Source organism: Berghia stephanieae, chromosome 2, assembly GCF_034508935.2.
Source record: "Berghia stephanieae isolate SIO BIC M18660-M18661 chromosome 2, UCSD_Bste_1.3, whole genome shotgun sequence".
Lineage (NCBI taxonomy): Eukaryota > Metazoa > Mollusca > Gastropoda > Nudibranchia > Aeolidiidae > Berghia > Berghia stephanieae.
Genome location: NC_088361.1, coordinates 48,751,035 through 48,767,948, shown reverse-complemented (window position 1 = coordinate 48,767,948; position 16,914 = coordinate 48,751,035). Strand labels below are relative to the sequence as shown.

Below are 16,914 nucleotides of genomic sequence, written 5' to 3'. Positions count from 1 at the left end.
TTAAACATTTTTTAAAAAGCAAACAAGAAAGAGAGAAACACTCCCTACCCAATGGATGATTCACATTCTGTTTACTGGGTGGGGTTCCTGACTTCCCATAGTTGGCAGGGAGGTACTTGCTGTGTCTTCTATCCCGCTATATCAGTTTTCCAACTTGCTTTCTGTATTTGTCTTGGAATGAGTTTACCCTGGCTGAGAGGGAAACAGTCAAATATATAGTTAGTTTTGGGAGACGATATTTTTTTCCATGTAAATCATTACTCTGTTATGCACTGTATTATGTTTTATTTACATATTATTTATGATTTGTAAACATTTGAGTGTATTCCTCTCCTCTTAGTGGGGACCTGTACTTGTGTCTGGATGAGACTTTTAGGTGATGTCAAACTAAGTACTTTGATAGTGTGCTCTTGGAATCTACATGTCTCCTATTTGAACCAATTGCCATTTGTCTTACCTTTTCTTGGGTGCTTTAATTGTAATTCTAGAACTTTTTACTATCCCATTTTCTTCTTTTTTACTGGCGCTGATATGACCTTAATGTGTTGCTAGCGCCGTATAACCCTTAAAAACGAACAAACAAACATTCTGTTTACATCTTATTTCTATGACAGCAATGTGAAAAGGACTTGGCCAAACAACAAAGCATCAACCGAAGAAACAAGGAAGAGATGGAGGTAAGTATTTCCCTGAATTCATCACTTATTATCTCTTTTATTTCATTTTTCTCAATTCTTTTGAATAACAATGAAATGAAGATAGAATAGAAGCTTCAGATTAATTCATCAAGACTACTAATGCTGAAGTTTCAGGTTTTCCATTTGTTAACAAAGATCTGGAAAAGTGTGTATGAAACAGTGCCAGACAAAGTAGAGAAAAATATTCAAGAAAAAATAAAAACCGCCTGCCTCAACTGGGGATCGAACCTCAGACCACTTGATTTTTCTTGTATTTTTCTCCCTGCTTTGTCTGTCACTGTCTTATACACATTTTTTTTCAGATCCCTTCCACCGGGAGTCCTGATAGCTCAGTTGGTAAAGCACTCGTTTCACACGCAAAGGGACCTAGTTTGATCCCGTGTGAAGTCAAGATTTTTTTCCCTGACACCCCCCCCCCCCTCCTTTTTTTTCCCCCTCCACCTAGCAGTGAGAAACTCGCATCCTATCCAAAAGTATAGTAAGCAATTGCTATTGTTCATTTAAACTCTGGCTCCATGAGCCCAATGGCTCTGAGATCTACTACATATATCATCTTAATGACTTGTAAAAATGAAAAATTGATGATTTAAACTTGATTTTTTTTGCCTAATCTAATATTTTGTTTAAATGTCTATTTCAGGATTGGCAGAAAGAAAAGGACAAATGTCTGACCAACTTTGAGGATGTTTTGGAAAAAGCCGTCAAAGAGAAAACAGGCATAGCACAGGAGGTAAATCGCCAATCTGGCAACATTTTGTTATTTTTACGACATGCCTTTTATGATAAATTTATGTATTATATTTATTTTTGTTTGTGTTTGTTTATCAATTTATTTTGCTTTAATGAACTTTTATTATCTTTTTATTATTATCATCATTATTATTATTATTATAATTATTATTTTTATTATTATTGTTTTACTGCTATATAAGGTGCTTTATAGTCTTTTATTCCCTTGATAGGGACATGTATTTATCATTCATTAAGATGGCACATGAAGCTCCTTGAGCTATAGTGCGATACGATTAAATTATAGAACTTAGACACACCGTTTGACAGCAGTGCAGGGGAAATATGTGTAAAAAAGCTTTTCTTAAGAGTTTCTGGACAAGAGTTTGATCTTAAGTCCTTCATCTTCAGTTCAAGTCCATGAAATGCAAAAGGCACCCTGTGCCCATCTTAAGATCAAAGCAAACCAAGCTCATTACAACTACACGACAGCATCACTTATTCTTACATATCCATCAATACAATTATTGAATGTTATTGAAATGGCTTCCATCTTCATTTCCTTTAGAATGACAAGTTGAAGAAGGAAAATGCAGATTTGGTAAAGAAAGCGACAAATTCACAATCAACCAAAGATAAAGCCATCCAAGAGAATACAGATTTAACACTTGAGGTAAGGTGATGTTTTGAGATAAAATAAATATTCTCATTTATTTAATGTATTTCCGGTTTCATTGTGCAGCTATGTGATCTTGTGATATCACACTCGCCTTTGCATCAAAAGGTCTGGGGTTTGAATCCAGCTCTGAGCAGCGCATATTGGAATCCTTGGGAAAGGCTCTTTACTCACATTATTACTATACTCAGGTGTAAAATTAGTACCTGTCCATTAACAGCGTTGTAACCGTCAGAAAAAATTGGTCTTCCCCTATTGTGATTACCCTGCAGGGTCCACCTGAGCAGTTGTTTTCGGGATTGCTCCTTCCTTCATCCGACAAACTTGGCCAATCTATCTCCGTCTTCTTGATTAGAATGTCTCAGAAATGGGGGGTCATGTCAGCTTTCTGTAGAAGATCTTTAGTTGATATTTTGTTGGGCCAAAAAATGCGGAAGATTTTTCATAGACATTTGTATTGGAAAATGTCTAATTTGCAAGGTTGGGTAAGCAATGCCAAAAGTTGAACAACTTTATCAGGAATGTTATTTATGAAATTCTATTAAATTAATGCATTGATGGAAAACGAAGCTTTTTTTGTCCAAATTGTATCACCATGCAATGAAACACATTTCCTATCTGGTCAAAATCTATGTTGTTTTTTTTGCCCAATACAAAATCTGGATGAACAAAGAATTACTAGTAGAAGCTATTACACTTGCATATTTTTTTGTCTTCCTCAGAATGAAAAGTTGAAAAAGGATAATGCGGATTTGGTAAAGCAAGTGACAAATTCTCAATGTGCCAAGGACAAAGTTATCGCCGATTTGAGAAAAAACAACAACACTTTATCCATAGAACTAGCGTCCATGCAGGTAATACCATAGATATTGTATGGATATAGAATAGCTTTGATTCCCTGGATTATATACAAATGTTTGATACATGGGAAAGCCCATCTACATCTTTGCTCTTTGTTCTTTCAAAGTGTTCTCTTTGTGGAATAGCCTACCTCAGCACTCATGGTTTTCTGCAGGTCTGCAAAAATCTGTGACTTTGGAGACAGAGGAGGATTTACCTCCTTTTCAGCCTGTTCTTCTAATTTCCCAATTCATCCCGCTTTTCTGCTAATATTTGTGAAATTAGCATTCACTTTTCATTTCAGGGGAGTCCCGATAGCTCAGTTGGTAGAGCAGTTGCTTCACATGAAAAGGGACTGAGATCGAATCCGAGTGCAGTCAAGATTTTTATTTGACACCCTTGTCCACCCAACAGTGAATGGGTAGCTGAGTCTGTTAGATTTGGTGGAAAGTACTTTATAATAGACTAGCGTTCTATCAAAAGGATAGCAAGCAGTTGCTATTGTCCATTTCACGCTATAGAAACCGGGATAAACTCTGGCTCCATTGGCCGAATGGCTCTGAAGGACTACTTGTTTTTTTGTTTTCTTTTTCATTTCAGTGAATCTCTCTATAAATGGTCGACGGAAACATCTGGACTGCGTGACTATAAATGAGAGTTTATCATCTCTATTGCTGTAAAAATAGGTGTTAACGCCGTTAAGAATGGGACTTAAAGACAGATATTCAAAATTTACCTCCTTTTTCAACTTTTGTCACCATCAGCACTGCTACCTGCTAAAATCAAGCTGTATTGATTGTTGTACATGCTGAAAATGTTATTGTTGGGGGAAATCATGTGAGATATAAGCCTGGGGCAGCGTGACTCAGCGGTACAGTCTTTGCTTTGTACCCAAAAGGTACAGAGTTCGATCACCCGCTGCTGCGCTGTGTGGCCTTGAGCAAGTCACCTTGCCCTAGCTCACATTGCGGCTGATGCTTGGGTTATTCCAGTCTTCCCTTGGAATAGACCCTAAAGACACATTTCCCCATGGGGATGAGTAAAGGGGTTTATATATATTATATAATTATAGGAAAAGAATCTGATAGATATTATTTAATTGTTGAGGTTGGTTGGCATCTCTGTGGAACAAAGCGGAGTTCTTTATCTCATATATAATAATAATATAATTTCAGGGTATGTCCCCCCCACCCAAGATTGAAACTCCAGATCACGGCTTCCCCAATCGTATAGAATTTACTGAAGATGCTGAGGACACAACCGGTCATTTGGAGGTGGACGCCACTCCACCAGCTGCATTGAGGAAGGGCAAAAAACGGCATGGCTCTAAAAGACACGTTCTCTCTGCTGTCCCTGATGATGTATGCTAAAGTTGAATTGTTTTATTCTTCTATTTTCATTCCTTAACGTAATATATATAGAGAAAGATAAAGAAAAAACAGTTAATTGTTTTTTGTTTTTGTTTTTTTTATGATAATAATATGTTTGTATTTAAAGATGGTTAATATTGTTTAAAATATGAGTTTGTTTTTCTTTATTATAAGGTTTAATATGTTTTTTCTTGGGGGGGGGGGGGGGGGGGGCTTTCGATGATTTCAAGAGTAAAAGACCTCTTTTGAATCCTTTCATTCCACAGATTTTTACCCCAACACGTAAATCCCTCAAGACTATTGAGGTGAGTAATGATTGTTAAAATACAAAATATTTCAGTCTTTTAATTAAAGAATTTCTTTTTTTTTATTTCTTCTTCTTTAGTATCAAAAGCCTTTCCTTGACCAAAACCTCAGTTTTTAGCATCTTTGCGATGACTTGATAAATATGATCCGTGCCTTCAATCTGATATTATGTCAAAGTGGATGCCTAAAAGTAAATTTAGTTGATTCATTGTCAAGTTTGTGTCCCTTGGCAAGGGGGGAGAACTCAAGGACGGCATCTACGGTATTCTTTATCAATTAAAAATGTGAAAATGTCTTTGTGATAAATTTATTCATCTTGTAGTCAGGTTTTGTTTGTTTTTAGGTGCTTAACGGCACTTTTAACACTAATTAGGTCATTTAAGCGCCCGGTAGTCAGGTTCGATTGTATGCTCACAGATGGTTGAACCGTGAGAGAGTTTAAAGCTACATTATCTCTTTTTTTTTATTTCTATAAATATGAAAAGAAGTGAATATTATCTTCACACTTGAATTTGAGCATTTATATAGCGCAATATCCACAGAAGGTGCTTTACAAGAGGTCCCTAACTAACAGCAACACTTTATATGTAGGACGTGACATGACTCCTGTTTGGCGATATTACAATATTTTTCTGAAAAAGACAACGCTGTTAGCGGCCAAGTACTCATTTTACACCTGAGTACAGTGAGCAAATGTGAATAAAGAGCCTTTTCTAAGGACTCAATTGTGCACCTCTCAGAGCGGGATTTGAATCCTGACCTTCCGATATTAAGGCGAGTGTCATACCACAAGATCACATAGCCGCACAAAAAGTTATCTTGAAATACAATACAGTTTACACTTTCTTTTTCCAGGAAACAAATGAACAGTCTCCTCACAGCTCAGATAGTCATAGAAAGCCACTCCCAAGCATCGCCTCGGACTTGGCCAATGAAGTGTTTGCCTCCATCTCTCCCATGACCAGATCAGGTAAATTTTTTGGGGTTTTTTTTTGTTGAAAATATCAAATTAACAAATTAAGGAGCAGGCACCGGTGTAAGATAAAGAATTGAACAAGTGTGTATGAAAGGTGCCAGACAATGCAAGAAAGAAAAATACAAGAAAAAAACATCCCGAAAAATTACTCGACCTGGACTGGGGATCAAACCTCAGTAATCAGAAGGTCTTAGGTTCGATCCCTAGTCGAGGTCGACTGATATTTTGAGATGGCTTCTTTTTTTTTGGTATTTTTCTTTCTTGCTTTGGCACCTTTCATACACAATTATTCAGATCTTTAAATTTTTGTATTGTTAGTAGTACAGTCCACTCTGAATAATCGCAAACCTTGGGATCAGCAAAAATGTTGCGATTAACCAAAGTTGCAATTAACTGAAGTTAAGTTTCCAGTCCACTATGGTAAATTCAAACCAGTTGTTGTAAACATTGTTCTTAGTCCACCACATACTGAGCAATATGACTGAAATAAAAACCATATGGTAGCCCTGTATATATTTTTTCAAGCAAAAGCAGCTTTGATGCAAGTGGACATCTTATTCAGATTTGATTAACTATCACTCTTTTGTTCTCAATATTTTTAAGAGTCAAAGATTAGCAGTGATAGAGACTATAGGCTCTCACTAAACTCGTTGGTCACAAAGCACAGTTGTCAATCCCAAAACAAGGATATCTCTTTACAACTGTCATTGTCTACCTGTTGTAAAAATTATACCCAGCCCCCTTGCCTCCTATCTAATGGCCACAGATGACATCACGAACCCATACTGCAAAGCTCAACCCTCTGTTGTCTATAATAGAGTTGTGACACACCATTCCTTCCATGATGAAATTTAATCATGATATTTTGTTTGATTGATTTCTTGAATTTACTACTTGTTGAGGGCGAAAATTTGTTGCGATTAACTGAAGTTTGTTGCAATTAACCAGTGACTTTTATATAGAATTAATTCTGTTTCTTGAGAAATGTTGTGATTAACCGAAAGTTGTGATTAATGAGTTGTGATTATCTGTAATTTGGAGATCAATCAAATTTGAGCTTTTATACAACACAATAGCCACTAATTGTGTGCTCAAAGTGCTTTACAAGGGGTGCCAAGCCAATGACAATCTTACTGTACTCTGAAAAAATCTAAAACATGTAGGTATTTTTAATTTTGGCCAAAGGCAGAGTAAAACCAAATATACAGGATAAGCCATTTTGCCTGAAAGATGTTTTTAGCTTAGAGAGAAACAGTCAAATGTTTGGATTAGCTTTGGGAGATGATATTTTTTTTTCCTTTGTAAATCATCTCTGTTATGTTTTGATAATAATATTTCCTGTAAACATTTGAGTGTATTCCCCTTAGTGGGAGCCTGTGCTGGTGTCTGGATGAGACTTTTTGGTGACCTCAAACTAAGTACATTGATGATGTGCTTTAAGTGCTTTAATTGTAATTCTATAATTTTTTTTTGACTATCCCATTTTCTTCCTTTTTACTGGTGCTAATATGACTTAAATGTATTGCACGCGCAGTGAGACCCTTAAAAACGATTAATAACAGAGACAACGCTCTTACCAGCTAGGTACTCATTTTACACCTGAGTGTAGTGGTAGAATGTGAGTAAAGTCTCAACTTTGGGCCGCTGACATTGGGACTTGAATCAGAGACCTGCAGGTCTGAAGTGAAGTGCCATTCCACAAAGCCACACTTAACATTCGGCTCTGTGGTCTTGTGGTATGACACTTGCTTTCGGATTGGAAGGTCCTGGGTTCGAGCCTCGTTTGGCGCATAGTTGAGTCCTTGGAGAAGGCTCTTTACTCACATTCTCTCACCATACAAAGGTGTAAAATGAGTACCTGGCCGTTAACAGCGTTGTCTCTGTCCGAAAAAATTGTAACATCGCTTAACAGACGTCATGTCCCATCCTAAATGTTGCTGTTGGCCAGGGACCCCTTGTAAAGCGCTTTGAGCACATTTAGTGGATATTGCACTATATAAAAACTTTTTTTTTTAACATTAAATGCTTTCATTTTTTTAAGATAAAGGCAAATTAGATCAGGTGGACAAAGGTTTGGGATATGTTTCCATATAAAAAATGCCTTTTATTATTATTATCCTCGATATCATTGTATCAACAAGTAAAAAAAGATTTTAGTTGTGTTAATTATTGTAAACTCAATCTTATTTTATCTTATCTTATTTAAGGCTGAATATGGGACTTAACTTTAAAAGCATTATTGTACAACAGCACATTTAATTACTTAATCTGAAATAGCTTGGAATGTCACATTTACAGACAGTTTTTACACATCGTCGATTGTATTGAAAATATAAATACCCATATGGCAATGTTAAGTCAAAACTAACAATTTCATATTACTGAAAGTACTGCAAACTGTTCATGATTAAATCATAATTGTACAAAACTCATAGTAAATAATGATAAAAATAGATAAGGAAATCTTACGTATCTTGATCAGGAAAGTGCCAGAAGACAACAGAGAATAAAAACTTCGCAGCAGCGATTTGGGCTCGAAGAACCTGTGACCTAACTGATATGACAACTCCGCCTGGCTGGGGAGATTATGACTCTACCGCATGAGCTATCCACGCCCCCAGTCGTGGATAGCTCATATAGTAAGAGTCACGATCTCCCCGGTCAGGCGGAGTAGTTGTACCAGTAAGGTCACAGGTTTGAGCCTCCAGCGCCGACGCGAAATTTTTATTCTCTGTTGTCTTCTGGCACTTTCCTACTCACTTCCTTTCTTGTTGTTATCAACATAAGTGGCTGCTCCACTCACTTTGCTGAATTAACATATCTTGATCACTACATTATATTTTTCTTTCTACCTCACATTTCACTCAATCCTGGTGATGGTAAAATAACCATTCTCTCATTCATTTTGCTCCATTCACATATTTTGTATTCATTCCAATGTTACTGGAATTTTCTTATTTGCTTATTTATTTTATTATTTAAAAACAAAAATGTTCCTTGTGAAAACTTGCTGTGCTTTGTTTTTGTTTTTGTTTTTGTTTTCCCACCCGTTTAGTTCATATTAAAGAAAAACAAAATTCCCCTTCCTTGTTTAAAAATCTGTTACCTCTGAGAAAACGAGGCGATTTGCATAAAGGTGAATTTTGACTAGCAACAGTGAAATCAAATTGATGTAGTATTGTGATTGGGAATGAATAAATATATTGAATATTTTGAATCTGGCGGGTCTGTTTTCATTTCATATATTTTCTCGTAGCAATACAAATTTTTAAATAAAACAGTTGAAATTTTGTAAAGTATTTCAAAAATATATCGGTAGAAGTACCTGACACTACACAATCCATCAGGTTAAAAGATAGATGTATACCTAGAAGCTCTGGGTTTTTTCTTTTCCTTATAAATAAAGCATTTTCCAGTTAAAGTGAGCACTTACCTTACTTCATTAAACAAGAAAGAAAGAAAGAAAAGAGAAAAAAACTTTTTTATATAAAATACCAGTAGGTTTTGACTTGGTCTTTAAAATGAGCCTGTGGTTTGTTTGTTTTTTAAATTGATTTTTAAGTTTTAAAAAAAAAATTTTTTAATTGATTTTTAAGTTTAAAAGAAAAAAAAAATAGTTCAAACTTCTCAAAACAATGGCTGCTTTAACGTTAACTCTTTAAATAGCAGACAAAAAATATGCTTTGTTTTGACATTAAGTCAGAGTTGAAAGTTTGACCCCTGTTGAACTTGCCTCCCCTTTAACTATTCTGACTTCCTTTTTATTGGTGCTGAAATTAACTTAAAATATTGCAAGCGCTGTAAAACACATTTAAAAAAAAAAAAAAGATAAAGGAGGCTGTATAAATTGTTTATTTTTGTGCAGCTATGTGGTCTTGTGGTATGACACTCGCTTTTGGATTGGTGGGTCTTGGGTTCAAACCTGGCTCGGTGCATCGTTGAGTCCTTGGAAAGGCTCTTTACTCACATTCTCTCACCATACTCAGGTGTAGAATGAGTACCTGGCCGCTAGCAGGGTCATCTCTGTTGGAAAAAATTGTAATTTCACCTAACAGACGTCATATCTCGTTCTACAGGTTATGTTGCTGTTGGTCAGAGACCATTTGTAAAGCGCTTTGAGCATGTTTAGTGGATATTGCGCTATATAAAAGCTCATGTTTTTAAAAAAAAAATTATTTAGTTATTTATATTTTTAAATGCTATCATTTTTCAATATTTTCTGTTGTTTTGTTTTCAGGAAAGCAATCGAGACACAGACCAAAGAATCCTCCAGTAACTGGACTGGTACGTTGAATTCTATTTTAAAAAAAAAAAAGAAAATTGGTCAAATTTGAAATAATGTGTAGTCTCGGGTAATAAAAGGTTGCTTTAATGGGGAGGACATGAGGAGTAGAAAAACTATCTCTCATTTTGAGAAAGTAAATAGCACCACAATTCATATTAGTTTTTTATGTCTCCCATAGTGGACAGGGAGGTACTTACTGTGTCTTCTATCCCTCTATATCTGTTTTCCAACATGCTTTCTGTCTTTGTCTTGGAATGAGATTACTTGGTTTTATCCTGGCCCTGGCTGGATGCCCTTGTTGAGAGGTAAACAGTATAATGGTTTGCAAACATTTGACTTGAGTGTATTCCCTTAGTAAGTTCATATGCTTTTGTCTGGATGAGACTTTTAGGTTATCTTAGGTTATCTCAGACTAAGTAAACTGATAGAGTACTCTTGAATCTACATCTGTTCCCTACTTAAACCATTGCCCTTTGTCTTAATTTTTCTTGTGTCCTTTCAATTGTAAATCTACAACTTTTTGACTATCCCTTATTCTTCTTTTTTCCTTGTGCTGAAATGACCTAAATGTGTTGCAAGAATTGTAAAACTCTTTAAAAAAAACAAAGGCATGGGTCACATTTAAGTCTTCTTTTTTTTTCTTCTTTATGTTAAAGGGTTTACAGTAATAGTTTGAGCAATTCTAATTTGATGAATGTAATTGTTGATTACAGGTTGGCAGAAACCTGCAAGATGAGAATGAGCTCCCTTTGTCCACCAGAAGGTCATCAAGGTTACGAACCAGATCCAGCAGCAAGCAGTGAAATATTCATCCCTGTCCAAAGCTTTTGTACTTATAAAAACTGTATATTTTTATTAGAGTGTGGGTCAAAAGGAAGTTTTTTTTGTTGTTTTTTTTTTTTTTTTAGGGGGGTGGTGTAACATTTAACAAAATGAGACTGCAATGTTTTTTCTATGGAAAGATTTTGTTTCAATCGGTTTCTCTGGGTTGAAAATTGAAAAATAATCCAACATTTTAACAGAAACAGTTTCTCAAAATCTCTAAGTTAGTATTATTGTCAACATTAAAAAAAACCCCAAATATTACTGCTATTCTCATACCTGCCAACCCTTCCGCCTTTGGCAGAATCATTCCTATTTTCACTCTTCCTTTTTCCACTATTCCGCCATTGTCTCTAAAATTCCGATTTTCTATAATGATGCTAATGGCAAGAATAAAAAAGAGGGGTGGGGGAGGGTGGGTTGTTAAAAAGTGATATTCTTATTTATGATAGCCAATAAAGGGAGCTAAGTAAGCAAATTAATTGCACTCCTTTCCCCCTTCCATTACCTACCACATGTGATAATATGTAGTTTTGCCAGCTGTGCCAAAATACTGTCTTTAAGTGTTTGGTGACAAAGATTGTGGTTAATTTTATACAGAATTATCATTGTTAAGAAATTCCTATTTTTTGTCTCAAATTCCTATTTCCTGGTGTTCTGGAATGTGAAGGGTTGGCAGGTCTGTATTCTTTTGGTAGCAGTCCCATAATTTTTCATATATGTCATTTATCAACTAATAGATATTAATGGAAACCAGATTCTTCTAGTTTTGTTCAAAATAAATTACCGATATTTTACTATTATGATTATTTTAATTTTTTTGGAGGGGGGTTATTTAAAAAAAATGTCATTCTTTATTTTATTTTTTTGTGTCATGTGATACAAAAACAACCTTTTGGTGAGCCATTTGTAAAAAATATTATTCAAAATAAATGGTTTTGGGATAGAGCAAGAGTTGTGCGAGTTTTAGAATATTTTTTAAGATGCACAATTTGTACTGTAAATTGATTGGTGATGTGAAAATGTATATTTTTGTTCTCATGATAATTATTGGTTTTAATGAAGTGAAGAGTGCCTTGGTCATGAGCAAGTTGGATTTGTATTCAACTCTTGTCTTGTAAAATATTATTGGATTGCTGTTTTCCAAATTGTAAATTCATGACTCACTCTTCACAAATAAACTGTTTCAGGTTTTTAAAAAGATTTTTCTTGTTACTTTGTTTTATTTATGATACTGTACGGTCTAACCCTGTATAAACTGTTTGTGTGTTTCGTTGTCCCTTTCAGAGCCAGGTGGGGTTCCTGGCCTCCCAGAGTAGGCAGCGAGGCACTTACTGTGTCTTCTATCCCCCTGTATCTGTTTTTCAAGATGTTTTCTGTCTTTGTCTTGGGATGAATTTATTTAGTTTTATCCTAACCCTGGCCGGAGAACTTGGCTGGGATGGAAACAGTCGAATGTATAGTTATAGTTTTGGGTGATGATATTTTTTTCCTTGTATATCATTTCTCTGTTACGCACTGTATTATGTTTTATTCATATATTCCATTGGTTACTGCTGACTATGCATACCTTCACCGAAGAAGACCGGTCACCCATGATTCCTCACTCTTTACCGGTACACCCAATGATCAACAACGACTTTCAATTTCATCGGATTAATTATCCAATTTCATCGGGTTCTTCCGAACAATTTACTGGATTATATCATTACTAAATTAACTGTGACTGTGTTATTGTGGAGAATTTAGAATTATTTGTGTTGTATTGGACTATTCATCCCTCTTTACCGGTGTTTACTTGTTTTAGCTAGACTAGGCTGAGTTCGTTATAAACAATGGCAGACGCCGTGAAATCACTCCTGTCTCTTAGTGAGAGATCGGAAAAAATGTCGCAGAAATAAACCATGATGACTTTACAAAGAAAGGTCCTAAATCGTGTTCTAAAGGGAAAAGAAAAGTTGAGTCAAAAAATGAAGCGTTGAACACTAATAGTGTTACAAATCGCAGTCTACGGGACAATCATCGGCTATGACTTCTCTCTCACGCACTAATTGTGCTAAGATGAGTCGTACTAGTTCCCTCGCTAATCGCGAAGAGGAAAGAGAGGCGAATATGAGCCACACAAATACTCTCGCTAATCGCGAAGAGTCGAATACGAGCCACACTAATACTCTCGCTAATCGCGAAGAGTCGAAAGGGAAAAAATGCGAAAACAGTGAATTATCAATGATTAGAGAACAATTAGCGGAGTTGACTAAAATTATTCCCATAGTTGCCGAATTGAAAACGGCGTATGATAACTATCACGAAAGTGAAACTCAACAAGATAGCCCTAATGAAACCTGTGATTTTCCAGGTAACGATCATGAAATGATGACTCATGTGGCTGGGAATTCCCAGACGGATATAAATAGACATGACCAAGACGTTGCTAGTGATAACTGTAGCATCGCATACTTTAAGGACGTGTCAGGCACAGTTGTGCCATCAGGGCCCATAATCAACGACGACATTGCAGTTGGAATTTCTAATATTTTAGAGAAGGGAATAGATAATAGCACCAAAGACCGGCTATATGCTAAATATGAAGTCCCGCAGAATTGTTCTAGACTTAGAGCGGTAGAATGCAATGAAGAAATTACTAAGATGGTGTCTAATCCCACTAGAGTTCGAGACACACATTTAGTCAAAGTTCAAGAAGGAATGATGAAGGGTATCACTGCGGCTATTGGCGCTTTTGACAGTTTAAGTGCACTGGACAATTTAAACGAAGATGCTAAAAATGCGGTAACAAGACTTGCGGATTCACTGGCATTAATGGCTAACTCGTCTCATTATCTGGACATCTGTAGACGATTTTTGTTTAAAGGAGAACTTAAAGAAGAATTTTCTCAACTGTGTAGCGACTCGTATCCTGTCAAAAGTCTCCTATTTGGAGAACAATTACCTGATAAAATCAAGGATGTGTGTGAAACTCAAAAAATTACACAACGACTCACAAAACAACGTATGGAACCATACAATACCAACCGTGCTGGGAAAAAGTTTCCTTTTTTAGGTCAAAGAACCCCGTTCTGGAAGAAAGGATGGGGAGGGGGGCAAAAAGGTCGTCAGACCCAGACACGAAGGCAGAACAACTACCAAAACTACAACCACCAAACTCACAACAGGCCGTACATGAAAAGGGGCTCAGGAAACAGGAAGTAAAAGAGTAAGTTTTGAGTTTGAGAATTTAGACCATCCGTTAGGAGGGCGCACTCGACATTATTTACATATATGGAAGAAATTTACTAATGACCCTTTTGTTTTACTATGTGTTAAAGGTTGTGAAATTCAATTCAATAGTAAACCCTACCAAACAAGATTGCCCCCTGAACTGAGGTTTAATATGGAAGAATCAGACGCCCTAGACATAATGATAAAAGAAATGGAGGATCAATTAATTATCGAAAAATGTAAATTTGATAGTGGAGATTTTATGAATAATGTATTTCTTAGAGCTAAAAAGAGTTGCGAATCAGGTGTCAAATTTCGAATGATATTGAATCTCAAATGGCTTAATGAACATGTATGCTATCAACATTTCAAAATGGGGAGTCTGGATTCATGTTTACATCTGGTGGAACCAGGATGCTGTATGGCGAGTCTCGATATTGTTAGTGCTTTTCACACCGTGCCTATTGACAACCGATTTACTCGGTACCTAAAATTTCGTCATAAGGGACAAGTGTATAAATATCTAGTATTGCTTCAAGGGTTTATAGACAGTCCTAGGATTTTTACAAATATTTTACGCCCTATTTTAGCCCACCTTAGAAGAAAGAACTATTTGTCAAGCATGTATATTGACGATTTGTACTTACAAGGTGGCTCCTACCAAGAGACTATGGATAATATCACATATAGTATGATGACACTTAAATCATTAGGGTTTGACATATCCCCCAAATCTACGATAGTGCCTACTCAACGACTACACCATTTGGGCTTCATACTCGAGTCGTTAGATATGAGGGTTTCTTTAAGTGAAGAGAAAAGGGAAACAATCATTCTAAAAGCTTCCTCCCTTAAAATTTCAGCTAATCATGTATCCATTAGGAAAGTAGCTCAACTCATTGGCACGTTTGTAGCATGCTTCCCCGCTGTTGAATATGGTCCTTTATTCTATAGGGAATTAGAGATGACAAAAATTAAAGCATTAGCTGTTTCTTATGATTATGATAAATGTATAACATTGACAGAAGAATGTATCAATGAAATTGAATGGTGGATAAATGAAGGGGTTTACAGTGGAAAAGCTCTGTATCACCCAGATTATATAATTAGAACTGATGCTTCCAAATTAGGCTGGGGTGCAGTTAAGGGGGAGGAAGTGACACAAGGTATGTGGACCTATGAGGAATCACAACAACATATTAATGTGTTGGAAATAGAGCAGCTTTACTGGGCACTATGGCACTTTGATCCAATTTACATAATTGTCACATTCAAATACAGATTGACAATACTACTGCAGTGGCTTATATTAATCATATGGGCGGTACACATTCTTCGTTGTGCAATAATTATACCAAAGAACTACTGCTGTGGGGCAAAGAGAAGAATATATGGTTAACTTCATGTCATATCGCAGGAGTTGATAATACAGAAGCAGACTTTTATAGCCGTTATCTCGATACCCATACTGAGTGGATGCTGAATAAAACTGTATTTGAGCAGTTATGCCACACTTTTGGAACGCCAGAAGTTGACCTTTTTGCGTCTCGCATTAATCATCAAATTGAGAAATATATGTCTTATCACCCAGATGCACAAGCACTGGCTGTTGACGCTTTAGCTCATAAATGGGATAAATATGTTTACATTTTTTGTCCATTCAATCTCATCCCCAGAGTATTAGGGAAATTATTCGAGACAGAACACCAAAGGCGTTAATGATATTACCGAAATGGGAGTCACAGATATGATGGCCAAAAATGATGCGTTTGTGTCAGAACTCCCCTCAATTACTGACAGGACAGAGATCCTTACTTCAACTTCCTCAGGATCCTGCAGCAGTGCACCCGCTATATCCAAAATTAAACATGGTAGCATGCATTGTGTCAGGGACAAATTCACTAGTCTAGGATTATCTAGGGGGTAATCAAAATGCTTATGAAGGGATGGAGGAAAAGCACAAGACTGCAATATACTGTATACTGTAATAAATGGCTGGAATTTTGCGAGGATAAAGGATGGGAACCTCTGCTGGAAAATGTCTCGAATTGTCTGGAATTTTTGTTGCACTTGTTTAAACTGAAATACAGCTATAGTGCTATAAATACGGCACGTTCTATGTTATCTACCATTTTCAATAACCCACCTATTGGCGAACATATGCTTATAACTAGATTTATGAGGGGTGTATTTAATTCACGTCCCAGTAATCCCAGATACTGCACCACATGGGATGTGTCTATAGTTCTTAAATTCTTGGGAAAACTTTCTCCGGGTCGAGAATTGTGTCTTCGACTATTAACGTTAAAACTAGTTACACTATGTGCATTAGTCACTGGCCAAAGATGCCAGACTATCCATGCTTTGGATCTCGATGACTGTATTATACAACGAACAAAAGCAATTTTTTCCATTAAAAAAGTGTTGAAACACTCCAATCCGCGGGCGTGTCACACTACCGTCATACTACCCGCATTTATAGAGGACAAGAGATTGTGTGTAGTTACTTACTTGAATGAATATATTAAGCGTACAAAACCGTTTCGCTCATCTTCAAAATTATTTCTGAGCTTTATGAGCCGTCATGCGGCGGTGTCCAAAGACACAATTAGTCGATGGATTAAACTGATGTTAACGAAAGCTGGGATTGATACAAAGATATTTAAATCTCATAGCACGAGAGCAGCCTCCACTTCGTCAGTTGTTAGAAATATTGACATATCACTTATACTCAAATCAGCGGGGTGGGCTAGGGCATCTACCTTTGGTAAGTACTATAATAAACTGATCGTAGAGATAAGGATACAGCCTTTGGACTGGCAGTACCTAATAATCGATAGTCCTTTGCTCATTGGCGGTTATGGCTTTAAAATCTTCGGTGAAGGTATGCATAGTCAGCAGTAACCAATGGAATTTAAAAATTAAATGAGGCTTACCTTAAGGTGAAATTTGATGATAATTCCATTGTTACTGCATGACATGCATATTCCTTCACC

General features: G+C 36.3%; 2 protein-coding genes across 3 annotated transcripts in view; both read left to right on the top strand.

The window, feature by feature from the left end:
- LOC144965065 (uncharacterized) overlaps positions 1-11,903 on the top strand; it is a 44,917-nt gene extending 33,014 nt beyond the window's left edge. The window contains exons 27-36 of one of the 2 annotated variants that reach the window (XM_078899961.1): positions 615-677; positions 1,339-1,428; positions 1,996-2,100; positions 2,826-2,957; positions 4,119-4,304; positions 4,580-4,618; positions 5,475-5,589; positions 8,651-8,731; positions 9,833-9,879; positions 10,594-10,886. In XM_078899961.1, the coding sequence (XP_078756087.1) occupies positions 615-677; positions 1,339-1,428; positions 1,996-2,100; positions 2,826-2,957; positions 4,119-4,304; positions 4,580-4,618; positions 5,475-5,589; positions 8,651-8,731; positions 9,833-9,879; positions 10,594-10,683 (948 nt within the window). In that variant the 3' untranslated portion in view covers positions 10,684-10,886. Of the gene's footprint in view, positions 1-614; positions 678-1,338; positions 1,429-1,995; positions 2,101-2,825; positions 2,958-4,118; positions 4,305-4,579; positions 4,619-5,474; positions 5,590-8,650; positions 8,732-9,832; positions 9,880-10,593 lie in introns of both variants that reach the window. The other variant, XM_078899962.1, reaches the window with a different exon arrangement.
- Positions 11,904-14,090: 2,187 nt separating this feature from the next.
- Positions 14,091-15,637, top strand: LOC144963956 (uncharacterized). The gene is made up of 2 exons (XM_078897898.1): positions 14,091-15,084; positions 15,510-15,637. The coding sequence occupies exons 1-2, from the start codon at positions 14,091-14,093 to the stop codon at positions 15,635-15,637; spliced, it is 1,122 nt and encodes a 373-aa protein (XP_078754024.1).
- Positions 15,638-16,914: the final 1,277 nt, after the last annotated feature.

Coding starts and splice junctions, on each gene's coding strand:
- LOC144963956 (XM_078897898.1), top strand. CDS start 14,091: ATGGAAGAATCAGACGCCCTAGACATAATGATAAAAGAAATGGAGGAT. Junction 15,085..15,509: donor GGGGGAGGAAGTGACACAAG/GTATGTGGACCT, acceptor CTTATCACCCAG/ATGCACAAGCACTGGCTGTT.